This window comes from Mizuhopecten yessoensis, unplaced genomic scaffold (assembly GCF_002113885.1).
Source record: "Mizuhopecten yessoensis strain PY_sf001 unplaced genomic scaffold, ASM211388v2 scaffold9173, whole genome shotgun sequence".
Classification (NCBI taxonomy): Eukaryota; Metazoa; Mollusca; class Bivalvia; order Pectinida; family Pectinidae; genus Mizuhopecten; species Mizuhopecten yessoensis.
This window is the reverse complement of record NW_018407915.1, coordinates 363710-391324: the sequence shown is the minus strand read 5'-3', so window position 1 is coordinate 391324 and position 27615 is coordinate 363710. Positions and strand designations below refer to the sequence as shown.

At 37.5% G+C, this 27615-nt stretch overlaps 2 protein-coding genes across 2 annotated transcripts; one reads left to right on the top strand and one right to left on the bottom strand.

Annotated features, from left to right (window-relative positions):
* Positions 1 to 1145: 1145 nt before the first annotated feature.
* On the bottom strand, positions 1146 to 13081 carry LOC110457517. Its single transcript, XM_021508837.1, has 7 exons — positions 13026 to 13081; positions 11220 to 11239; positions 9545 to 9736; positions 8712 to 8870; positions 5556 to 6169; positions 5300 to 5367; positions 1146 to 2174 (listed from the first exon to the last, which is right to left on the bottom strand). The coding sequence occupies exons 3-7, from the start codon at positions 9716 to 9718 to the stop codon at positions 2131 to 2133; spliced, it is 1059 nt and encodes a 352-aa protein (XP_021364512.1). The 5' UTR covers positions 9719 to 9736; positions 11220 to 11239; positions 13026 to 13081; the 3' UTR covers positions 1146 to 2130.
* Positions 13082 to 13390: 309 nt separating this feature from the next.
* LOC110457518 (cytochrome c oxidase assembly protein COX19-like) lies at positions 13391 to 27409 on the top strand. Its single transcript, XM_021508838.1, has 3 exons — positions 13391 to 13548; positions 19032 to 19143; positions 26893 to 27409. The coding sequence occupies exons 1-3, from the start codon at positions 13479 to 13481 to the stop codon at positions 26978 to 26980; spliced, it is 270 nt and encodes an 89-aa protein (XP_021364513.1). The 5' UTR covers positions 13391 to 13478; the 3' UTR covers positions 26981 to 27409.
* Positions 27410 to 27615: the final 206 nt, after the last annotated feature.

Sequence of the window (27615 nt, the reverse complement as noted above, 5' to 3'; positions counted from 1 at the left end):
AGATCGACACCCACTACTGACCTCAAACAAGAGAGGGGGCTCGATCTACACCCACTACTGACCCCACACAACCGAGGGGGCTATACCTACGCCCACTACTGACCTTAACCAAGGGAGGGGGCTCGATCTACACCCACTACTGGCCTTAAAAAAGGGAGGGGGCTAGATCTACACCAACTACTTGCCTTAAACAAGGGAAGGGGCTAGATCTACACCAACTACTTGCCTTAAACAAGGGAAGGGGCTAGATCTACACCAACTACTTGCCTTAAACAAGGGAAGGGGCTAGATCTACACCAACTACTTGCCTTAAACAAGGGAAGGGGCTAGATCTACACCAACTACTGGCCTTAAACAAGAGAGCGGGCTAGATCTACACCCTCTACTGACCTTAAACAAAAGAGAGGGCTATAACTACACCCACTACTGACCCCACACAACCGAGGGGGCTATACCTACACCCACTACTGGCCTTAAACAAGAGAGAGGGCTAGATCTACACCCCCTACTGACCTTAAACAAGATAGAGGGCTAGATCTACACCCTCTACTGACCTTAAACAAAAGTGCGGGCTATACCTACACCCTCTACTGACCTTAAACAAAAGAGGGGGCTATACCTACTCCCACTACTGACCTTAACCAAGGGAGGGGGCTCGATCTACACCCACTACTAACCTTAAACAAGAGAGGGCGCTAGATCTACACCCACTTCTGACCTTAAACAAGAGAGCGGGCTAGATCTACACTCACTACTGGCCTTAAACAAGAGAGGGGGGTAGATCTACACTCACTACTGACCTTAACCAAGAGAGGGGGCTAGATCGACACTCACTACTGACCTTAACCAAGGGAGGGGGCTCGATCTACACCCACTACTAACCTTAAACAAGAGAGGGAGCTAGATCTACACCCACTACTGTCCTTAAACAAGGGAGGGGGCTAGATCTACACCCACTACTGGCCTTAAACAAGGGAGGGGGCTAGATCTACACCCACTTCTGACCTTAAACAAGAGAGGGGGCTAGATCTACGACCACTACTGACCTTAAACAAGAGAGGGGGCTAGATCTACACTCACTACTGACCTTAAACAAGGGAGGGGGCTAGATTTACACCCACTTCTGACCCTAAACAAGAGAGGGGGCTAGATGTACGACCACTACTGACCTTAAACAAGAGAGAGGGCTAGATCTACACCCACTGCTGACCTTAAACAAGAGAGAGGGCTAGATCTACACCCACTTCTGACCCTAAACAAGAGAGGGGGCTAAATCTACACCCACTACTGCCCTTAAACAAGAGAGGGGGCTAGATCTACACTCACTACTGACCTTAAACAAGAGAGTGAGCTATACCTACACCCAAGCAGTAACCTATTAGGTACATCAAGCTAGTAACAAAGTTAACACTTTTGTCACATCATTGTACAGAATTGTAAAAATCCCCTACTTAGTTATAGCTTGACAAAGGCACCAGTTGGTCTTCAAACATTGATTGTGTATAAAGCTTTAAAATTTGATATAAAGAGACCTGAACATTTAGGTTCATGTTTCAGACCTTCATGCCATTTAAAAAGTTACAATAAACAATGAAATCACATGACTTATATAATAGACAGCAAATGATAAATATGCAAGATCACACACTTGTGTTTTTCTAACGAATCAGAAAGCACAAGTTTATTGCGCAGACGAATATATTCATGAGTGCACGGAGCCTAATCGTTACAAAGATTTTATAAACTTTGATATTTTTTGCAAATACTGGGAACTTTTCAGTTCGCCATGACAAGAGGATTCCCATAAAAAGTAGTTCTGGCTAGTAGGTAAATACAACATTCCGTATTGCACATGTGCAATACAGAACGTTGTATTTCATGGTCTGAAAATTGCTTGTATTACTATAACAAGATTCAAGAGATATGTGGTAATAAGTTGTATATTACAAAATAACAACCTAAATATAACATATAATAGGATTAAAGAACCTAAATGCTTAACACATCACCATTTCCATTCCAACTAGACTTAAAGTCAGATTTTAAATTACATGAAAACTTCTAGAAGTACGTGGTATGTTGAGTTGGCCAGCCAGGGATGTAAATAACAGCATAGACAGAAAAGTCTTCTTAATGCCATCCAACCTTGTAGCAATTCAAGGTGCGATTAGATTCTAAAAAAAAAAAAAAGTGTATTATCAACTCACTGTTGTGCAGGATGTGTGACAAACTGTACTGCATTGCTTAATACCTTCATTTATCAAAAATGTTTTTGCAGGATGTCTACAAGGAAGCAACGGTTTGAATGGAAGCATGTTTGTAACTTTTATAATCAACAGTTCAGCTTTGTAGAAATTCAACACCAACGGGAAATATAGAGCCTCACTACAGTTTAACCTGCGAGACCTGTGAGATACAGTTTGACCTGTGAGATACAGTTTGACCTGTAAGATACAGTTTAACCTGGGAGATACAGTTTGACCTGCGAGATACAGTTTGACCTGCGAGATACAGTTTGACCTGTAAGATACAGTTTAACCTGTTAGATACAGTTTACCCTGTGAAATACAGTTTAACCTGTGGGATACAGTTTAACCTGTTAGATACAGTTTACCCTGAGAGATACAGTTTGCCCTGTGAGATATAGTTTGACCTGTGAGATATAGTTTGACCTGTGAGATTCAGTTTGACCTGTGAGATATAGTTTGACCTGTGAGATTCAGTTTAACCTTTGAGATACAGTTTGGCCTGTGAGATATAGTTTGACCTGTGAGATCCCGTTTGACCTGTGAGATAAAGTTTGGCCTGTGAGATACAGTTTCACCTGTGAGATACAGTTCAACCTGTGAGATACAGTTGGACCTGTGAGATACGGTTTAACCTGTGAGATACAGGTTGACCTGTGAGATACATTTTAACCTGTGAGATACAATTTGACCTGTGAGATACAGTTTAACCTGTGAGATACCAAATTCTATCAAGTTGATAAAACTGATTCATCACATTTCTGCCAATGGGACACTGAATTCTATCAAGTTCATAAAACCGATATCTTTCACACTGTGAATGATATCAAAAGTGATATTTTCACATTGTGAAATTTTTACGGTACCAGTCAGAACATTATTTTCTGTTCAGACAGAAGGAAGTGATGATAGAATGAGTGGTTGTTTTGTTAAACTTTTGCTACATTTAGGCACTGATAAATCTATACAATTTATACTATCTAAGTATAAAGCATCTTTTACCAAACAATAGCAGAAAGTGGTAGAATTGTGTTGAGTAGCCCATTGCCAAAATGGCACATAGCTTTGGTGTCAAGCATGACGTCATTAGAGTATGGTGCCACAGATTACGGTATTATATCTCTTGACACATGATGTCATTAGAGTATGGTGCCACAGATAATAATAATAATAATAATAATAATAGACTTTATTTAAATTTGATAACACATTGAGTCAATGACTCGTCTCACATGTGGTCGACATAAAATGTACAATATTTACAACAGTATTATATCTCTTGACACATGACGTCATTAGAGTATGGTGCCACAGATAACAGTATTATATCTCTTGGCACATGACGTCATTAGAGTATGGTGCCACAGATTACAGTATTATATCTCTTGACACATGGCGTCATTAGAGTATGGTGCCACAGATTACGGTATTACATCTCTTGAAACATGACGTCATTAGAGTATGGTGCCACAGATTACGGTATGATATCTCTTGACACATTATGTCATTAGAGTATGGAGCCACAGATTACGGTATTATATCTCTTGACACATGATGTCATTAGAGGATGGTGCCACAGATTACAGCATTATATCTCTTGACACATGACGTCATTAGAGTATGGGGCCACAGATTACGGTATAATATCTCTTGACACATTATGTCATTAGAGTATGGAGCCACAGATTACGGTATTATATCTCTTGACACATGACGTCACTAGAGTATGGTGCCACAGATTACAGGATTATATCTCTTGACACATGACGTCATTAGAGTATGGTGCTACAGATTACAGTATTATATCTCTTGACACATGACGTCATTAGAGTATGGTGCCACATATTACGGTATTATATCTCTTGAAACATGACGTCATTAGAGTATGGTGCTACAGATTACAGTATTATATCTCTTGACACATGATGTCATTAGAGTATGGCGCCACAGATTACAGCATTATATCTCTTGGCACATGATGTCAATAGAGTATGGTGCCATAGATTACGGTATTATATCTCTTGACACATGATGTCATTAGAGGATGGTGCCACAGATTACAGCATTATATCTCTTGACACATGATGTCATTAGAGTATGGTGCCACAGATTACAGCATTATATCTCTTGGCACATGATGTCATTAGAGTATGGTGCCATAGATTACGGTATTATATCTCTTGACACATGACGTCATTAGAGTATGGTGCCACAGATTACGGTATAATATCTCTTGACACATTATGTCATTAGAGTATGGTGCCACAGATTACGGTATTATATCTCTTGACACATGATGTCATTAGAGTATGGTGCCACAGATTACAGCATTATATCTCTTGACACATGACGTCATTATAGTATGGTGCCACAGATTAAGGTATTATATCTCTAACTGTTTTGATACAGTATCATTTTCATTGTTGGAGATAGTTTGAAAATGTAATAAGCAGAAAATTTAATGATTTTCCCAATGAGTACCATAACTATTCCACCTGCAGTTTAAGAGCTATAGTTCCTTTTGACTAAAATATACATAATTTACATGTTCCTTTCAAGATGATCACGAGTTAATGTTCAGTTTCAGACCCCTGACAATGACAGAATAGTTAAGAAAGAGTCTTGGAGACTATCAAACCATTTTTAAAAAAAAGGGGGTTCTGCAAATGGAACATTATGTATCTATTTATATGTGCTGTAGGAATTAAACACTAAAGTATAACAGTAGTAGATTCCTGGCACTTGACATTTCACCGCCATGTTTACGTGCTATCATAGATCTTTTAACATGTGAAAACAGTTTCCTATCTGGAAAAGACAAAAACAGTTTTCTACCTGAAAAAGACAAAAACAGTTTCCTACCTGGAAAAGACAAAAACAGTTTCCTCCCTGGAAAAGACAAAAACAGTTTCTTACCTGGAAAAGACAAAAACAGTTTCCTACCTGGAAAAGACAAAAACAGCTTCTTACCTGGAAAAGACAAAAACAGTTTCCTACATGGAAAAAGACAAAAACAGTTCCCTACATGGAAAAAGACAAAAACAGTTTCTTACCTGGAAAAAGACAATCAGTACCGTCTAAACAGGAAACCACCCAATCACAAGCATCTTCAGAGTGTAACCTACAAATATTAGTATAAAATATAAAGATAGGAACATAGTTCATGTTTTCGATTTCTGCTGACATCAGCAAAATAACCTGGCAAGGAATTTTGGGTAATTATAGATACTCAAGCAGTGATTTCATTGATCAATGTCTTGTAAAGTCACTTAGAAAATAAAGAAATGGTTCAATAATTGCAACCTGTACCTAAATCTTACTGCAACTGAGGCTTCATATTCAAGGATCTGCGTTTGTTGGATGGTGCCATATTGGGCTATCAATTCTTCTAAGGTGGATAAATCACACCCTTTTGGTAGACCGTCAAGCTGGACAACATTGCCCTGTGTTATGCTCCAGGGGTTTTCTGATGCTGTTGTGTCACTGGATCCACTGTAGCTGGATTCACTATCACTTGCATACACTGCCTCATCACTTGATGTGGTAGTTCTACATGATGTAGATTTAGATAAAACAGCTTTTTCTGGTGAGGAGTCCCTGGTGCCTGAGGATACTGAGCTACAGGTAACTGAAGCAGAATCTTTGAAAACCAGTGCCAAATCATTGAGATCCTCTAAACTAGGCGATCTGCTGTCAGTTTCTGATATGCTGTGCTCCACATCAGCATGTCTTCGGTTTCGTGCTGTATATGGTGAAGATGCTGATGAGGACAGCGATGGAAAGTCCTCCTCAAATGTTTCCGAACTAGGAGGTGCAAGAGAAGTCACTTGTTTTGACAAAGAAGCAAAAGGGTTTGGTCTTTTGACCGCAAAGTCTGCTTTGTCCACAAATGAACTGTTATTTAGAAATATAGGCTCACGTCTCTGTTGATCAATATAAAAATACTTCAAAATTATATTCATATAAAGTTATGAAGTAAGCACATAGAGCTATCACTGATCATCAAAATATAGGTAGTCAATATCAGCTGACCTTTGACAGGTTGGCATGACTTAAACCTTTAATCATCAAAGTGGTAAACAACATCTTGTCTTGTAGCGACATGTGTAGGAAGTTTTACAATCAACTGGAAGTGTGCTCAAAATAAACCAGGTAAATTGTAAGGACTGAACAACAGATGGACAAAGACCATACCTATGATCCCAGAGTTACACTTACAGTGGACAATATACTAACAGATGGACAAAGACCACACCTATGATCCCAGAGTTACACTTACAGTGGACAATACACTAACAGATGGACAAAGACCACACCTATGATCCCAGAGTTACACTTACAGTGGACAATACACTAACAGATGGACAAAGACCACACCTATGATCCCAGAGTTACACTTACAGTGGACAATACACTAACAGATGGACAAAGACCACACCTATGATCCCAGAGTTACACTTACAGTGGACAATACACTAACAGATGGACAAAGACCACACCTATGATCCCAGAGTTACACTTACAGTGGACAATACACTAACAGATGGACAAAGACCACACCTATGATCCCAGAGTTACACTTACAGTGGACAATACACTAACAGATGGACAAAGACCACACCTATGATCCCAGAGTTACACTTACAGTGGACAATACACTAACAGATGGACAAAGACCACACCTATGATCCCAGAGTTACACTTACAGTGGACAATACACTAACAGATGGACAAAGACCACACCTATGATCCCAGAGTTACACTTACAGTGGACAATACACTAACAGATGGACAAAGACCACACCTATGATCCCAGAGTTACACTTACAGTGGACAATACACTAACAGATGGACAAAGACCACACCTATGATCCCAGAGTTACACTTACAGTGGACAATACACTAACAGATGGACAAAGACCACACCTATGATCCCAGAGTTACACTTACAGTGGACAATACACTAACAGATGGACAAAGACCACACCTATGATCCCAGAGTTACACTTACAGTGGACAATACACTAACAGATGGACAAAGACCACACCTATGATCCCAGAGTTACACTTACAGTGGACAATACACTAACAGATGGACAAAGACCACACCTATGATCCCAGAGTTACACTTACAGTGGACAATACACTAACAGATGGACAAAGACCACACCTATGATCCCAGAGTTACACTTACAGTGGACAATACACTAACAGATGGACAAAGACCACACCTATGATCCCAGAGTTACACTTACAGTGGACAATACACTAACAGATGGACAAAGACCACACCTATGATCCCAGAGTTACACTTACAGTGGACAATACACTAACAGATGGACAAAGACCACACCTATGATCCCAGAGTTACACTTACAGTGGACAATACACTAACAGATGGACAAAGACCACACCTATGATCCCAGAGTTACACTTACAGTGGACAATACACTAACAGATGGACAAAGACCACACCTATGATCCCAGAGTTACACTTACAGTGGACAATACACTAACAGATGGACAAAGACCACACCTATGATCCCAGAGTTACACTTACAGTGGACAATACACTAACAGATGGACAAAGACCACACCTATGATCCCAGAGTTACACTTACAGTGGACAATACACTAACAGATGGACAAAGACCACACCTATGATCCCAGAGTTACACTTACAGTGGACAATACACTAACAGATGGACAAAGACCACACCTATGATCCCAGAGTTACACTTACAGTGGACAATACACTAACAGATGGACAAAGACCACACCTATGATCCCAGAGTTACACTTACAGTGGACAATACACTAACAGATGGACAAAGACCACACCTATGATCCCAGAGTTACACTTACAGTGGACAATACACTAACAGATGGACAAAGACCACACCTATGATCCCAGAGTTACACTTACAGTGGACAATACACTAACAGATGGACAAAGACCACACCTATGATCCCAGAGTTACACTTACAGTGGACAATACACTAACAGATGGACAAAGACCACACCTATGATCCCAGAGTTACACTTACAGTGGACAATACACTAACAGATGGACAAAGACCACACCTATGATCCCAGAGTTACACTTACAGTGGACAATACACTAACAGATGGACAAAGACCACACCTATGATCCCAGAGTTACACTTACAGTGGACAATACACTAACAGATGGACAAAGACCACACCTATGATCCCAGAGTTACACTTACAGTGGACAATACACTAACAGATGGACAAAGACCATACCTATGATCCCAGAGTTACACTTACAGTGGACAATACACTAACAGATGGACAAAGACCACACCTATGCTGCCAGAGTTACACTTACAGTGGACAATACACTAAAGTTATATATATATCCTTCAGTAAAAGTTCTATTATGTCCTGCATGTACAACATTTGGAGGTGGTTCATACTCTTAAATCTGTTCCGTTACTTACTGGTCTGTGTACGTCGGTTGTTATCTGGTCTCTGCAGCCAACCCCAGATCCTATAAAAGCAGGCAGGGCATCAGCTTTTTCTTTCAACATTCTCCCTCTACCCTTTCCTTTCTTTCTCACAGTTGGTTCATTTGAAGTTATAGGTATGTTTTGTACCTCCTAAACAGCATCAGTGAAATAAGATATACTGTCTCAATCTACAATTGTACAACTGTAGAAATACAAAAACGCCCAATATAAAATCTTTGAACATGAATCATCCTATCAGCTGTTGTCTTTTCTTATTAACAGCTTTACAAATGCATCCCCTAATCCAAAAACAAGATTGGGTCTATTCACTGTAAATATTTGATTTGGTTTGTTTCCCTGTCACAATTACATGTTTTACACACATTAAGCTAGCAACATTAATTGCAACATGCTGCAAAGGACAGACATATACGATTTTTAAATTGCTTGAAAGTACAAGTATCATATTTTGAATCTCCACCACCTCTGACATACACTATAACTTTGACTAAGTTTGTCACTATTTATATTAGTTACTTATATGACACATCAGCTGCTCTGACATACACTATGACTTTGACTAAGTTTGTCACTATTTATATTAGTTACTTATAGGATTTGTGAGGACTTTTATACACTATCTGCATGTTGTTATAAAAAAAAAGTTACTTACAGCTTTCATTGTCATCATCACTATATGATTTATATTGGTTCAAATGTTATTACGGTATGTAGATGAAAAACTGAGAAACAAAGACAACTTTGTTCAAATATATGAACAACATTTTGAACAAAATCAGATGAGTGGACCTAGTTTTACACACATAAATAGGTTTAATACAAGGCATTCGTGGTATCCAGCGTTCCTCATTTGATTTCCCACGACCAGAACATCTACATATGAAAATTTCCTCATCAGATTCATCTTCCTCATGTTCAAACCCAAAGATAACATCTGTGTAAAAGTCGGGATCGTACAGCTGCCATCTCATGCCCATGCTAGTAACACGGCAAGTCTGTAAAGAAAAAAAATATTCACATAAGTTTTAAATATATCTCTAATGACTTTAATCAAGTTAAATGAAAAGCAATATAACTTGATATCAATCAATATCTATAGTTACAGAGCATACATAGTGTATGAGATTTACTCAGTGATTAAATAGTATGATGTATTTCATGGCCTCATGCTATTTCCTTGAACAAATGGTGGCAATATAAAAAGGTTTTGCTGTACATTAACATGTTGTACATTTCAAAAGAAGAGATGACCAGACAGTGTGAAATAGTCAACAGCGTATTGATGTTGGTTATCTAACACTGCCAATAAAAACTTGCCCAAAAACTTTAACCAAGTCCAATTAAGCTGTTTTTTGCACCTAAAATATGAAAATATGATTTAGCACATTGGTAACACTCCATATAAATACTTAAACAACAGTCTTTTGATGTCGGTGGTCCAACATTACAAAAAAAAACAATTGCCCAAAACCTTGATTAACCAAGTCAAGATGGATGTGACATAGAGGTCCGGTGACATTTAATCCCTGACGAAGGGCCATGCCCGGATATTTGGAAAAAGAGTGACTTTTTAGTTTGTTAATTTTACTGCATTCCCTATAGGAACATGTATTTATAGACAATTAACCAAGTCTAATTCAGCTGTTTTTGGCACCTAAAATATGAAAGCATGGTACAGCACATTGCTTACACTCCATATAAATGCCTCAACCTTATAATATCCAACACTGTCTGGCAAAAACTTGCCCAAAAGGTTTACCCTCAGTGAAGTAGGACACTGGGGTGACTACATTAGCCCCCCAATTCTTCAAATAGGCGAGCTAGCAAGACATTGTTCTGGATTTTAGATCAAGTTCAACACCAAAAATAACAGCAACGGTTCAGGACTATAGAATATTATTCAGAGCAAGTTTGATTACCACTGGCCTGGTGAAAGGTGAAAGTGTTAAAGCCAATCAGATCAATTCAGTCAACAAGGAGTTATCTATGATTCTGAATTGGCTCAAAAAATTATAAACACACTTAATTAGGACTTTGAGAGTGAAATTGTAGCAAGTTTTGTTAAAGAAATGTCTCAGCAAATCATAGGCCATACATATATTAAATTTCCAATGAGCCCAAAATATAACTGGTCATGAAGTCGATATATACTTGCCTCCATTTCCCCAGGTTAGGCCAAAATCATCTGCCTCTAGTGGTGCCACACTCTTTGTTTGTGCATGTGATGCCTTAAGGTTAATTTCAAATAAAATGATTTTTTTCCAGCACAAATATGAAAAATCTTCTCTGGCAAGAAAACCATACCTTGTGGGCCTTTTATGTAGAAAATAAACAAAACCTTAAAGAACAAGAGTTTAGTGTGGCTACTGTAGACCAGGATTCAAACTCTGGACTACAGAGTTACTATTGCTCCGACTGTGAGCTATCTCATTAAAGGAAGTGTGTTGGACCAGCTGTGCTAGTTATATCCAAACTCACTCCAATGGATTGCCAGCCTCCTGCAACACCAAAAACAAGAGGGCATGTATAGCTCACCTGGATATTTGAGCAATCATAGGAAAATATTCTCAATTAAAGTACTTTCAAATACTTCCATGTATTGATTCTCTTTGGCTTAAAATGTTCCAGACTGAATGGAACTTTTTATATTACTCTATCCCAGCATACTTCTTGTCAAATATCATCACCAAGGGCCTCCTGATATTGCTAAAGAAGTATTAAGATATTTTCCCCCTGTGACCTTGAAAGTAGGTCGAGATAATTTATTTGGAGAAACTTAATAGCACTCTCTCCCAGGTACCTACTAGCCAAGTATCATAACTCTGGGCCTCCTGGTTATTCTGAAAGAATTGTTTAAAGGTTTTTACATATTTGACCCCTGCGACCTTGAAAGTAGGTCAAGGTAATGTATTTTAGGAAACTTTATAGCACTCTGTGCCATGGACTTATTGGCCAAATTACTGTTACTCTGGACCACCTTGTTATACAGAAGATGTTTAAAGGTTTTTAAACCCATTGTGACCTTGAAAGTAGGTCAAGGTCATTTATTTGAAGACATATTTATAACACTTCATGCCAGGTACCTACTGGCCATTTACCATTACTCTGGGCCTCCTGGTTATTCAGAAAAAGATGTTTAAAGTTGTTTTAACACATTTGGTCCTTGTGACCTTGAAAGTTGGTCAAGGTGATTTATTTGAGGACATTTTATAGCACTACTTACTGGCTAACCTTTTACATGTAGATATTGCCTACAAGGTTATTAATTGTTTTAATTGAGGCATGTTTCCCCTGTGTATGCTCCATATCTGCGACAAGTATTACTATATGAAAAGCCACAATGCAGTGGGACAGGGCTCCTTCAGTCCTGGGGCCTTTGTTAATGTGGAACAGGTGATTTGTCTACTTTTGAATGTAACATTTATGGGTCTAAATACTGGTAGACCTGAAAATGTTTATGCAAGGCTTTGTCAATGTTCCCCTGAAAACAGCATCAGATTACTAGGTTCGACTATATTTCATAAACAAACAACTCTGGTCCAACCTGTTCAACCAGATAAACAGAAGTGGCCTTGAAAACATTTGAACAGGTTGGGCACAACTGTGCATATGGGTAATAATCATGCATTTGGGTAACAGTTACCAATTTGAGTAACAATTCTATTTGGAAATGGGGAATAAAGTGAAACGAAAACACATAAAGGTTCTCTTAAATAATGTGAACAAAAAAAGGGCGTCATTGTTTCAACATAATCCATAAAAAAATACTATCCATCTATCTAGATATTCTGCAACACCCTCTTTCGAGTATTATGTGCAGCAATGAGGTACAATTGTGCACAAAAATATCCTAATTCATTTGTATAAATCATTGTGAAATTGGTAAAATTGATACTCAAATTGGTAAATGTTGCCCAAGTGCAGGATTATTACCAATATGCACAGTTGTGCCCAACCTGTTAACATTGAAACGACTTTCTGGAGGAACCGAAACGTCTTTCTGGAGGAACCGAAACGTCTAAAACAAATTCTCATAAAGTACAGACTTGTTTTTTTTTAATTCTCATTTTACTAAGAACTGCTAAGGTATAGGCTTACAGTACAGGTTACTGTAGAATAACAGACTCGTTACTGGAGCGAAAATCGTTTCAAAATCATTTACAGATGTCAAACAGTCAGGTGAAAGTCATGGAGAAGGTAAATTGTACCTTGGAAAAATACCTGATACCAAGCCGTGTGTTAAGTATGGTAATATTACATATCTAATCGTCCCTTTTCCATTACCTATGATGTAAGCTAACAAACAGCAGCAGACAAGGCTTCGGTTTTCACAGCCATCAGTCTCTAATCATTTCATTTGTTAAAAACATTTTCATTGGTCAATTTTCACCAATTGAACCAACCAGAAACTATGTTTCTTGTGTCTATTTTGGCCGATTTCGATTGTAGCGTTTCACGTTAACCCCGATTAAACATGCATTTTTCGTTTATGAACTAGTCTAGGAACTCATAAAACTGATTTTGATTTTCACCAACTTTTGACAAAGACTGTCGAGACTTACTTTACCTGATTTTTGCGGGTCCGTTAAGGCTTTTGCTGAAGATGATTATGTAGTAGACGAGCCCGTATATGTCCGCGTAAACGAACAGGCCCCGGTCTACGGGCAAAGGGATGTTACTCTAGCTATTTTGCAGCATTAATGTACAGTAGACAGGTAGATACAACGTCTATCAGATATGTCCATGCCACCAAGACGACAAACCATACGACCTCCAGACAAGGGAAGCTTTCCTCTCGATCGTGAAGGTGAAACAAAAGATAAATTCTGTATACATTCTGTAATATGTTTCTTTCAATTCCGAGCATCGGTGATAGGGTAATATTCGGTTAAACCACAGGTGCTCGGGTTCTGGAATATATGTGATATAATCGCACCCCCTAGATATCGCATCCCCTTATACTAATAAATCATATTTAGTGGGTGCGATTAGATCACATATATTCCAGAACCCGAGCACCTGTGGGTTAAACAGGTTGGGCACAACGGCGCATATGGGTAATAATCCTGCATTTGGGTAACATCTTTGTATGTTATGGTTGCATGCACTTCGAATCTTCTTTCACTATCCTATATAAAAAATCAAAATTTTGTACTTCACTATCTTTATTAAAAATTGCTATTTATATGGTTATTATAAACAACTTTTGGTTGAACGATTTTTCGTGTTTTGACATTTTCGTGATTTTAGATGTCCCGACTTTTCTAAGGCTTCAAAGGTCGTGAAATACTTTCAAAACCAAAAACTGTTCAACCAAAAGCTGTTTGTAATAACCAATAGATATGGCGATTTTCAATAACGTAAGTGAACTACAAAATTTTGATTTTTTATATAGGATAGTGAAAGTAGATTTGAAGTGCATTCAACCATAACATACAAAGATGTTACCCAAATGCGGGATTATTACCCATATGCGCCGTTGTGCCCAACCTGTTAAAAAAAAGCTCATTACTACAGTAAGAGCTTATGTTTGTAGTTTGTAACTATACCGAATTAAAATAAAACTTTCATATAATAGGACGATGAATAGTGACAAAGATAGTGCCATTGCTAGGGCTCGAACCCGCGACCCTTACAAGATACAAGAAACTTTATTTAACGTTGCATATATCAAACAGAGCAATATTAGCGCTGTAGCGCTATTTTTGCGACACGCATGATAAAAGCAAACAGAAAACAACAAAACAAGCTATACACTATCACAGAAAGCTAGCACATAATCAGCGAGTAAAACATACAATAACATAGCAGCATACAATAACATAGCAGCATATCTCTGGATAACACAGCTGGCACTAAATTTAAAGTACTATACTAAAAAGATGTAAAGAGATAATAGTGAACACCAGCATATCACACAGGTGTTGCTATATATTGTAGGGTTAAACCACTTCAAGTGTAATGTACATACATGCTAATATAGCAAAAGAGTAAAAATTGACACAATATACACTAATATGGTGTAAATTAAAATAGGTCTAGTAAGTGAAAGATATTGAGCTATAATGATGATGAGAAGAGAGGGCTAGAAACTATGCTACCAGTTATTGGTATATAAAACTGCCATGCAAAGCAGAAGTTAAACTAAATAGGTAGGTAAATACATAGATAAATAAAGCAGGTAACTAGTAATAAAGAAAAACACTGAAAAACATTAAAACTCTAAACACTGGTACAGATACAACATGAGCAAACAGGGCCATCCCAGGAGTGCAGCAGTCTGGCAAACTCTGGATAACTATCCACCTTCCTCAAATGGTTTGGCAGATTGTTCCACACCTGGGCGGCCTCATATCGAAAAGACTTCAGTCCATACCTGGTTGTTCTTACTCTTGATAGCTTAATTCCTGAGGTTATAAAGAGAGGATTTCAAGGTTAAAAGATTGCATAAATAATCCAGAGCTACATTGGTAATAATTTTCTTGTATCTTCTCCATCTTCCTTGTGGAACTTAAACTGCAGAAATGCCATGCCAGGGGACAATAATCAAAATTTGAAAGAATAGAATATTTAAAAATCAAAATGTTCTCCTGCTTGCTTAGATTGCAGCCAATTCGTTTTAAAACAAATATAACTGTTTGGATGCTTTCTTGCAAATGTTTAACACATGAAAGCCAAAAGTTAACAACATTTTCACATTTTATAACATGGTCTTTAACAATATAGGAAGATATAATATTGTGAGTTTTCTTTCCAATGGATATAGCCTGAAATTTGTCAGGATTGGCCTTCATACCATTATCCTCGAACCATTTAATTAAAATATTACTCTCCTCTTCAAGTGTATTCTTTAATTGAACAGGGTCAGAGTCAATATGGGACAGTATGTTATCATCAGCATAATTATAGAGGGTACCCTTATGAACATAATGAAAAATGTCATTTATAAAAATATTAAAAATTAAAGGTCCTAAAATAGATCCCTGAGGTACCGCTCATGTAAAATTCTTTCAAAAATCTTTGAAGTAGATGGTAAAATACTGACAGGTCTGTAATTCTGTTTGTCAAGTGGATCCTTCTATTTAAAAATTGGAACAACCTGTGCCAGCTTTAAATTATGAGGAAAAGACTTGGTTTCAAGGCAATGATTAATTAAAGTGGCAAAGGTAGAGCTTAAGGAAGAAGAACCTGCCTTAAGAACCTTAGCAGGTATACCATCAAAACCTACAGACTTTTTACCATCAAACTTACAGATAATCTTTGATACAGTTTCTGCTTTAAGGACTTCCCGCCCTTCGTAATACACATGTTTTTATTGTCGTATTTTCTTGTCGTCATTTCCGTTTTGCGTATCGGGCATTCCATTACCGTAGTGTAAATTATAGTAACACCGGGTAAACAATAGTACACGTGCGTGACGATATGTCAACACCCGATATCGAGACTTACTAATAACTTGGAAATCATGTGTAATCACACGTACTTCAGAAATAAAGCTTATGATACAAAGATATTAATTAACTCCCAGGAAAACACTGACGTACGATCAGGCGACTTCAAGAAGGTCGTATACGAGGCACATGGAATGCAGACTGATGTGTTTTGTTTACCGACCTCAATCACATGCTAACAGTAGTTCACAAGCTCTTGGTCGCTACGACTTTTGTTGTCGAGCAGCGAGTTACACTTTGTCAGATAAATCGGTTCACAAATGACATTACAATAACTCTGTGAAAATAGTGGTTTGTAAAATATCAAGATCCCTATAAAATGCAAGTGCATGTGCATGCACGTAATAACGGCATACCATGCGTTAGCCTACGGTTACATATTATGTTAATATACCATGCGTAAGCGGGCTATGGAACGATGTCCAAAGTGTACATGATTGAGAGTAATTTTGTTCCATAAAAGAACAGTAAATTGACAATTAAACATAGTAATTTAATTTATTTCCGTCGTATTTGGTATAGTAAATAAAATAAGTGTCATTGTATAAATTCTATCCCTCTGCAAAAAGTTCCATTTTTTTTCAAGGTAGACAACTCTCATCAGGATCAAAATTATTGTAAAATGTAAAATAGATGAATTATAAAGACTTTGTGTGTATTTGGTTCAATTTTTCACTTTTTTTGTATGAAACTATGTATCCTGTTTGCTCTTAGATTGTATTTAGTAACTTTTATCCATACAATTTCAATAAAAAACGCTTTTTGTAACATTTTGTAGATATTTTATGATAAATAAAATATTTGTAGGGTTGATTAGCAATGTTTCTTTTCATTATTTTATTGTTGTAATAGTTTTGAATAATGCCACACGCTCAAAAAATGTGAAAGTGTTGAATTTGACAAAAATTCAATTTTTCAGTATTTTTTATAAAAAAAGTCCCCAGTTACTTGAAATGCTTATATTTTCATAAAATAATCTCTACTTAGTGACATAACCATTATGTGAAACTTTCATTGAATTCTGCTGGCTAATTGCGAAAGGGTGGAGCCTCCTTAAGGTAATATTTTTGTGTCACCATTTCTCAGTAGAATTTCTTTAAATGTAGTTATATTGCTTTGAAGTTAAGAAAACTTGATGCCACTGAAAAAATATAGGTTGTCAGAATTTTAAGGATTTGAAATGGAAATTTATGTAAAAAGAAGTGAATTTTGAAAAAAGAAAAAAGGAAAGACACAGTTCTTTTACAATAGAATGTCAATAAAAGTGATACTGACATAGATTAGTATTGCATTTAAGTATATCAATTTAATTAATGCTGAAATTGTGTAAAATAAATTATCTATAAATGATTAAGAATTGACATTTTATAATAAAACCATATACACATAGTAATTGCATGTATGAGTTATCTTTCTTGATAAACTTCAAAATAGTAAAATAGGTATATGGGTGTCCATCACCTCACGCAATAAATACTGCCCAATAAATATCATCCAAGTCATCAAAGATAAAAGATACATGAAAAGGTGTAAAAGGTAAATCACTGTTAAAAGAACTCTCATCAGAATTTTTAAAGCTTCTGAATTTGACCTTTTGTTGTTTGACCTTTGGTACTGCACCCTTAATTACAGTTTCAATAATGTTGTGCCAATCACTTGTACCACAATTAAAATTAAAAGTATTAAAACAAAAATTTGAACTATTGGTAAGAATAACATCTAGAGAAGGTGCATGTTGCAGTTTTCACAAGATTAGTTAGGTCAAAAATATCAAACAGATCATTTATAGGTCTACCTCTAGAGGGTTGTAGTACATCACAATTTAAATCTCCTAAAATCAAAAGTTTGTCAAATTTGGTGGAGATTTTGTCGAGACCTAATGTCAGGTAATGTCAATAAAAACATCATCCTTAACAGACGGGGGTTTGTAGGAACCTACAATAGCCCATTTTCTGTTCATCACAGTACATTCAACAACCAGGGACTCCGTATAATTGAATTCAAGGGCAGCCCTACGTCGAGCTGGTAAATCAGTCCATACATAAGCCAGAAACCTGCCTCCATGAGCGTTTCTGTCTTTATGAAAGCATCTGTATCCCTTGATGTCAAAACTGTTTTGTAAGAAAGTATCATCTAGTTTGGTCTCTCCTATAAACAGCAAATCACACAGATAATCGTTAAAAATACCTGTTATGTCCACGAACTTGGCTATCCAGCCCGATGCTCTACTGCTGAGCTAAAGGGAAATTCCCTACAGCTGATGCTTGTAAGGCAACCCAGGGAATTAATTCACATCTTTTACAATAGGGAGGGGGACGATTCACTCATGGTTTCGTTGCCAGCGGACACAATCAACATCGTTATTCGTGATTTTAAATTGCTTGTAGTGACTAAATTTACTGCTGTTTCGTCTAAAATTTTCCATTCGTTGATTGGCCCTGGAAAACCATATTTGTAATATGAAATATGTGCTTTCAGACGCGAACGCTTTAATAAAATTATACTGTATACATTTTAATTTATTGAATAAAATAGTGTAACCCCCTGATAATAGTTGTGAAAATACTAGATCAAAATATTGCTTAGGTTGTCGTTAAGCTAATTAGACATACCAGGGTTGACTCTGAGTCACTGAGTTCAGGCCCCTCATTTGGGGACTCCATACATATGTCACAATATCAATGGTAACAGTCCTTAGGACTTACTCACGTTGTCCCTAAATCATAAATTGTAAGCCGTTGAGATACCAATCACATATATTGCTGTATATCTACTAACTATAGGCTACATACATATATATACATGTATGTGATGATTTTTACTTTTTTTATCATTGTAGGTGAATGTACATCTAAAATGTCAAAGTACATGACATGTTTAAAACAACACAAGCAAGACAATGATAAGTGCCGGCTTCCAGCTAAAGACTATCTTGAATGCAGAATGAACAAGTAAGTGCATTAGTAGAGCCTTCCCTGTAACCATTAAACTACCTAAGTGTAGGCTATGAGTCTGTCACAATAGCAATAAAAGTACATTAAAACATTTTATTTGCAACCTTGTTTAGTACCAACATATTTCAGTGTCCTTTTTCTTGTTTTCTTAAAAATTCCTTGATAAATTTTCCTCAATTTATCGTAAAACACCTTCATAACACCACATTTTCTCTTGGCAAATGGTGGCTGTATAGCAAGGTTTCACTTTTTATTTCACCCTTACAACAAGTATAGACTAAGCCCAATTTTCTTCTGGCCTTGACTCCAGACTTAGACATTTTGACAGATAAATGTCTGGTAAAGGGGGCCCCATACACCAGACATCTATATCTATCTGTCAAAATGTCAAAGTCTGGTGTCGGGGCCAGAGAAAACTCGGGCTAGTAAAGACTGTCAGTCTCACCATTACAACAATAAAGACTGTCAGTGTGTCACCATTACAACAAGTAGAGACTGTCAGTGTGTCACCATTACAACAAGTATAGACTGTCAGTCTCACCATTACAACAAGTATAGACTGTCAGTGTGTCACCATTACAACAAGTATAGACTGTCAGTGTGTCACCATTACAACAAGTATAGACTGTCAGTGTGTCACCATTACAACAAGTATAGACTGTCAGTGTGTCACCATTACAACAAGTATAGACTGTCAGTGTGTCACCATTACAACAAGTATAGACTGTCAGTGTGTCACCATTACAACAAGTATAGACTGTCAGTGTGTCACCATTACAACAAGTATAGACTGTCAGTGTGTCACCATTACAACAAGTATAGACTGTCAGTGTGTCACCATTACAACAAGTATAGACTGTCAGTGTGTCACCATTACAACAAGTATAGACTGTCAGTGTGTCACCATTACAACAAGTATAGACTGTCAGTGTGTCACCATTACAACAAGTATAGACTGTCAGTGTGTCACCATTACAACAAGTATAGACTGTCAGTGTGTCACCATTACAACAAGTATAGACTGTCAGTGTGTCACCATTACAACAAGTATAGACTGTCAGTGTGTCACCATTACAACAAGTATAGACTGTCAGTGTGTCACCATTACAACAAGTATAGACTGTCAGTGTGTCACCATTACAACAAGTATAGACTGTCAGTGTGTCACCATTACAACAAGTATAGACTGTCAGTGTGTCACCATTACAACAAGTATAGACTGTCAGTGTGTCACCATTACAACAAGTATAGACTGTCAGTGTGTCACCATTACAACAAGTATAGACTGTCAGTGTGTCACCATTACAACAAGTATAGACTGTCAGTGTGTCACCATTACAACAAGTATAGACTGTCAGTGTGTCACCATTACAACAAGTATAGACTGTCAGTGTGTCACCATTACAACAAGTATAGACTGTCAGTGTGTCACCATTACAACAAGTATAGACTGTCAGTGTGTCACCATTACAACAAGTATAGACTGTCAGTGTGTCACCATTACAACAAGTATAGACTGTCAGTGTGTCACCATTACAACAAGTATAGACTGTCAGTGTGTCACCATTACAACAAGTATAGACTGTCAGTGTGTCACCATTACAACAAGTATAGACTGTCAGTGTGTCACCATTACAACAAGTATAGACTGTCAGTGTGTCACCATTACAACAAGTATAGACTGTCAGTGTGTCACCATTACAACAAGTATAGACTGTCAGTGTGTCACCATTACAACAAGTATAGACTGTCAGTGTGTCACCATTACAACAAGTATAGACTGTCAGTGTGTCACCATTACAACAAGTATAGACTGTCAGTGTGTCACCATTACAACAAGTATAGACTGTCAGTGTGTCACCATTACAACAAGTATAGACTGTCAGTGTGTCACCATTACAACAAGTATAGACTGTCAGTGTGTCACCATTACAACAAGTATAGACTGTCAGTGTGTCACCATTACAACAAGTATAGACTGTCAGTGTGTCACCATTACAACAAGTATAGACTGTCAGTGTGTCACCATTACAACAAGTATAGACTGTCAGTGTGTCACCATTACAACAAGTATAGACTGTCAGTGTGTCACCATTACAACAAGTATAGACTGTCAGTGTGTCACCATTACAACAAGTATAGACTGTCAGTGTGTCACCATTACAACAAGTATAGACTGTCAGTGTGTCACCATTACAACAAGTATAGACTGTCAGTGTGTCACCATTACAACAAGTATAGACTGTCAGTGTGTCACCATTACAACAAGTATAGACTGTCAGTGTGTCACCATTACAACAAGTATAGACTGTCAGTGTGTCACCATTACAACAAGTATAGACTGTCAGTGTGTCACCATTACAACAAGTATAGACTGTCAGTGTGTCACCATTACAACAAGTATAGACTGTCAGTGTGTCACCATTACAACAAGTATAGACTGTCAGTGTGTCACCATTACAACAAGTATAGACTGTCAGTGTGTCACCATTACAACAAGTATAGACTGTCAGTGTGTCACCATTACAACAAGTATAGACTGTCAGTGTGTCACCATTACAACAAGTATAGACTGTCAGTGTGTCACCATTACAACAAGTATAGACTGTCAGTGTGTCACCATTACAACAAGTATAGACTGTCAGTGTGTCACCATTACAACAAGTATAGACTGTCAGTGTGTCACCATTACAACAAGTATAGACTGTCAGTGTGTCACCATTACAACAAGTATAGACTGTCAGTGTGTCACCATTACAACAAGTATAGACTGTCAGTGTGTCACCATTACAACAAGTATAGACTGTCAGTGTGTCACCATTACAACAAGTATAGACTGTCAGTGTGTCACCATTACAACAAGTATAGACTGTCAGTGTGTCACCATTACAACAAGTATAGACTGTCAGTGTGTCACCATTACAACAAGTATAGACTGTCAGTGTGTCACCATTACAACAAGTATAGACTGTCAGTGTGTCACCATTACAACAAGTATAGACTGTCAGTGTGTCACCATTACAACAAGTATAGACTGTCAGTGTGTCACCATTACAACAAGTATAGACTGTCAGTGTGTCACCATTACAACAAGTATAGACTGTCAGTGTGTCACCATTACAACAAGTATAGACTGTCAGTGTGTCACCATTACAACAAGTATAGACTGTCAGTGTGTCACCATTACAACAAGTATAGACTGTCAGTGTGTCACCATTACAACAAGTATAGACTGTCAGTGTGTCACCATTACAACAAGTATAGACTGTCAGTGTGTCACCATTACAACAAGTATAGACTGTCAGTGTGTCACCATTACAACAAGTATAGACTGTCAGTGTGTCACCATTACAACAAGTATAGACTGTCAGTGTGTCACCATTACAACAAGTATAGACTGTCAGTGTGTCACCATTACAACAAGTATAGACTGTCAGTGTGTCACCATTACAACAAGTATAGACTGTCAGTGTGTCACCATTACAACAAGTATAGACTGTCAGTGTGTCACCATTACAACAAGTATAGACTGTCAGTGTGTCACCATTACAACAAGTATAGACTGTCAGTGTGTCACCATTACAACAAGTATAGACTGTCAGTGTGTCACCATTACAACAAGTATAGACTGTCAGTGTGTCACCATTACAACAAGTATAGACTGTCAGTGTGTCACCATTACAACAAGTATAGACTGTCAGTGTGTCACCATTACAACAAGTATAGACTGTCAGTGTGTCACCATTACAACAAGTATAGACTGTCAGTGTGTCACCATTACAACAAGTATAGACTGTCAGTGTGTCACCATTACAACAAGTATAGACTGTCAGTGTGTCACCATTACAACAAGTATAGACTGTCAGTGTGTCACCATTACAACAAGTATAGACTGTCAGTGTGTCACCATTACAACAAGTATAGACTGTCAGTGTGTCACCATTACAACAAGTATAGACTGTCAGTGTGTCACCATTACAACAAGTATAGACTGTCAGTGTGTCACCATTACAACAAGTATAGACTGTCAGTGTGTCACCATTACAACAAGTATAGACTGTCAGTGTGTCACCATTACAACAAGTATAGACTGTCAGTGTGTCACCATTACAACAAGTATAGACTGTCAGTGTGTCACCATTACAACAAGTATAGACTGTCAGTGTGTCACCATTACAACAAGTATAGACTGTCAGTGTGTCACCATTACAACAAGTATAGACTGTCAGTGTGTCACCATTACAACAAGTATAGACTGTCAGTGTGTCACCATTACAACAAGTATAGACTGTCAGTGTGTCACCATTACAACAAGTATAGACTGTCAGTGTGTCACCATTACAACAAGTATAGACTGTCAGTGTGTCACCATTACAACAAGTATAGACTGTCAGTGTGTCACCATTACAACAAGTATAGACTGTCAGTGTGTCACCATTACAACAAGTATAGACTGTCAGTGTGTCACCATTACAACAAGTATAGACTGTCAGTGTGTCACCATTACAACAAGTATAGACTGTCAGTGTGTCACCATTACAACAAGTATAGACTGTCAGTGTGTCACCATTACAACAAGTATAGACTGTCAGTGTGTCACCATTACAACAAGTATAGACTGTCAGTGTGTCACCATTACAACAAGTATAGACTGTCAGTGTGTCACCATTACAACAAGTATAGACTGTCAGTGTGTCACCATTACAACAAGTATAGACTGTCAGTGTGTCACCATTACAACAAGTATAGACTGTCAGTGTGTCACCATTACAACAAGTATAGACTGTCAGTGTGTCACCATTACAACAAGTATAGACTGTCAGTGTGTCACCATTACAACAAGTATAGACTGTCAGTGTGTCACCATTACAACAAGTATAGACTGTCAGTGTCTCACCATTACAACAAGTATAGACTGTCAGTGTGTCACCATTACAACAAGTATAGACTGTCAGTGTGTCACCATTACAACAAGTATAGACTGTCAGTGTGTCACCATTACAACAAGTATAGACTGTCAGTGTGTCACCATTACAACAAGTATAGACTGTCAGTGTGTCACCATTACAACAAGTATAGACTGTCAGTGTGTCACCATTACAACAAGTATAGACTGTCAGTGTGTCACCATTACAACAAGTATAGACTGTCAGTGTGTCACCATTACAACAAGTATAGACTGTCAGTGTGTCACCATTACAACAAGTATAGACTGTCAGTGTGTCACCATTACAACAAGTATAGACTGTCAGTGTGTCACCATTACAACAAGTATAGACTGTCAGTGTCTCACCATTACAACAAGTATAGACTGTCAGTGTGTCACCATTACAACAAGTATAGACTGTCAGTGTGTCACCATTACAACAAGTATAGACTGTCAGTCTCACCATTACAACAAGTATAGACTGTCAGTGTGTCACCATTACAACAAGTATAGACTGTCAGTGTGTCACCATTACAACAAGTATAGACTGTCAGTGTGTCACCATTACAACAAGTATAGACTGTCAGTGTGTCACCATTACAACAAGTATAGACTGTCAGTGTGTCACCATTACAACAAGTATAGACTGTCAGTGTGTCACCATTACAACAAGTATAGACTGTCAGTGTGTCACCATTACAACAAGTATAGACTGTCAGTGTGTCACCATTACAACAAGTATAGACTGTCAGTGTGTCACCATTACAACAAGTATAGACTGTCAGTGTGTCACCATTACAACAAGTATAGACTGTCAGTGTGTCACCATTACAACAAGTATAGACTGTCAGTGTGTCACCATTACAACAAGTATAGACTGTCAGTGTGTCACCATTACAACAAGTATAGACTGTCAGTGTGTCACCATTACAACAAGTATAGACTGTCAGTGTGTCACCATTACAACAAGTATAGACTGTCAGTGTGTCACCATTACAACAAGTATAGACTGTCAGTGTGTCACCATTACAACAAGTATAGACTGTCAGTGTGTCACCATTACAACAAGTATAGACTGTCAGTGTGTCACCATTACAACAAGTATAGACTGTCAGTGTGTCACCATTACAACAAGTATAGACTGTCAGTGTGTCACCATTACAACAAGTATAGACTGTCAGTGTGTCACCATTACAACAAGTATAGACTGTCAGTGTGTCACCATTACAACAAGTATAGACTGTCAGTGTGTCACCATTACAACAAGTATAGACTGTCAGTGTGTCACCATTACAACAAGTATAGACTGTCAGTGTGTCACCATTACAACAAGTATAGACTGTCAGTGTGTCACCATTACAACAAGTATAGACTGTCAGTGTGTCACCATTACAACAAGTATAGACTGTCAGTGTGTCACCATTACAACAAGTATAGACTGTCAGTGTGTCACCATTACAACAAGTATAGACTGTCAGTGTGTCACCATTACAACAAGTATAGACTGTCAGTGTGTCACCATTACAACAAGTATAGACTGTCAGTGTGTCACCATTACAACAAGTATAGACTGTCAGTGTGTCACCATTACAACAAGTATAGACTGTCAGTGTGTCACCATTACAACAAGTATAGACTGTCAGTGTGTCACCATTACAACAAGTATAGACTGTCAGTGTGTCACCATTACAACAAGTATAGACTGTCAGTGTGTCACCATTACAACAAGTATAGACTGTCAGTGTGTCACCATTACAACAAGTATAGACTGTCAGTGTGTCACCATTACAACAAGTATAGACTGTCAGTGTGTCACCATTACAACAAGTATAGACTGTCAGTGTGTCACCATTACAACAAGTATAGACTGTCAGTGTGTCACCATTACAACAAGTATAGACTGTCAGTGTGTCACCATTACAACAAGTATAGACTGTCAGTGTGTCACCATTACAACAAGTATAGACTGTCAGTGTGTCACCATTACAACAAGTATAGACTGTCAGTGTGTCACCATTACAACAAGTATAGACTGTCAGTGTGTCACCATTACAACAAGTATAGACTGTCAGTGTGTCACCATTACAACAAGTATAGACTGTCAGTGTGTCACCATTACAACAAGTATAGACTGTCAGTGTGTCACCATTACAACAAGTATAGACTGTCAGTGTGTCACCATTACAACAAGTATAGACTGTCAGTGTCTCACCATTACAACAAGTATAGACTGTCAGTCTCACCATTACAACAAGTATAGACTGTCAGTCTCACCATTACAACAAGTATAGACTGTCAGTCTCACCATTACAACAAGTATAGACTGTCAGTCTCACCATTACAACAAGTATAGACTGTCAGTCTCACCATTACAACAAGTATAGACTGTCAGTCTCACCATTACAACAAGTATAGACTGTCAGTCTCACCATTACAACAAGTATAGACTGTCAGTCTGCCACCATTACAACAAGTATAGACTGTCAGAGTGTCACCATTACAACATGTATAGACTGTCAGTCTCACCATTACAACAAGTATAGACTGTTAGTGTGTCACCATTACAACAAGTATAGACTCAGTCTGTCACCATTACAACAAGTATAGACTGTCAGTCTCACCATTGCAACAAGTATAGACTGTCAGTCTCACCATTACAACATGTATAGACTGTCAGTCTCACCATTACAACAAGTATAGACTGTCAGTCTCACCATTACAACAAGTATAGACTGTCAGTGTGTCACCATTACAAAAAGTTATGTATTTTTGTTAATAAGTTTTCCATTAATTTTTTTCTTTTTTCTTTTTTCCTTCAGTAATCTCATGGCGAAAGAAAGTTGGTCCAAACTGGGATATAAAGATTTGGTCGACACACCAACAGTAGAAGTGTCTGGAAAATCATGACTAAAGATCATGTTTTATTTATTTTAAATCTTTCATGTTCACGTATTCTCGACTAAAGACATTTAAAAATGCTGCTTATGGAAAATATGTCATAGATACAAATGTGTACTAGATCCTTTGTTAATTATCAAGTTATTGATCATAAATTATCAATTCAGTCATGCATTTATAAATGTGTGTGTATGTATGATAAAAATCATGTCTGTAAATAGTCAAAACTTCCACAGTAATGTCATAAGATTTGTACATGTTTGAACAAGTACGTTGTGAAAGTGTTAAATCGTGGCATTCTGTTGTAAATCTATAGAGTTGTCCCTTATTTATAGATAAGTCTGGACACCAGTGTATTCAGTGTATTCAGTCATATTTTTGTTGTGATTTATATATTTATTGATATTTTGAACAATGTCCATATCTAATAAAAGGATACACAATATACACAGTGTCTGTTCACGAATTAAATATTCCGTCTTTGTGTATTGCAGAGTTATCTTCTCTTGTGAGCANCTGTCTCACCATTACAACAAGTATAGACTGTCAGTGTGTCACCATTACAAAAAGTTATGTATTTTTGTTAATAAGTTTTCCATTAATTTTTTTCTTTTTTCTTTTTTCCTTCAGTAATCTCATGGCGA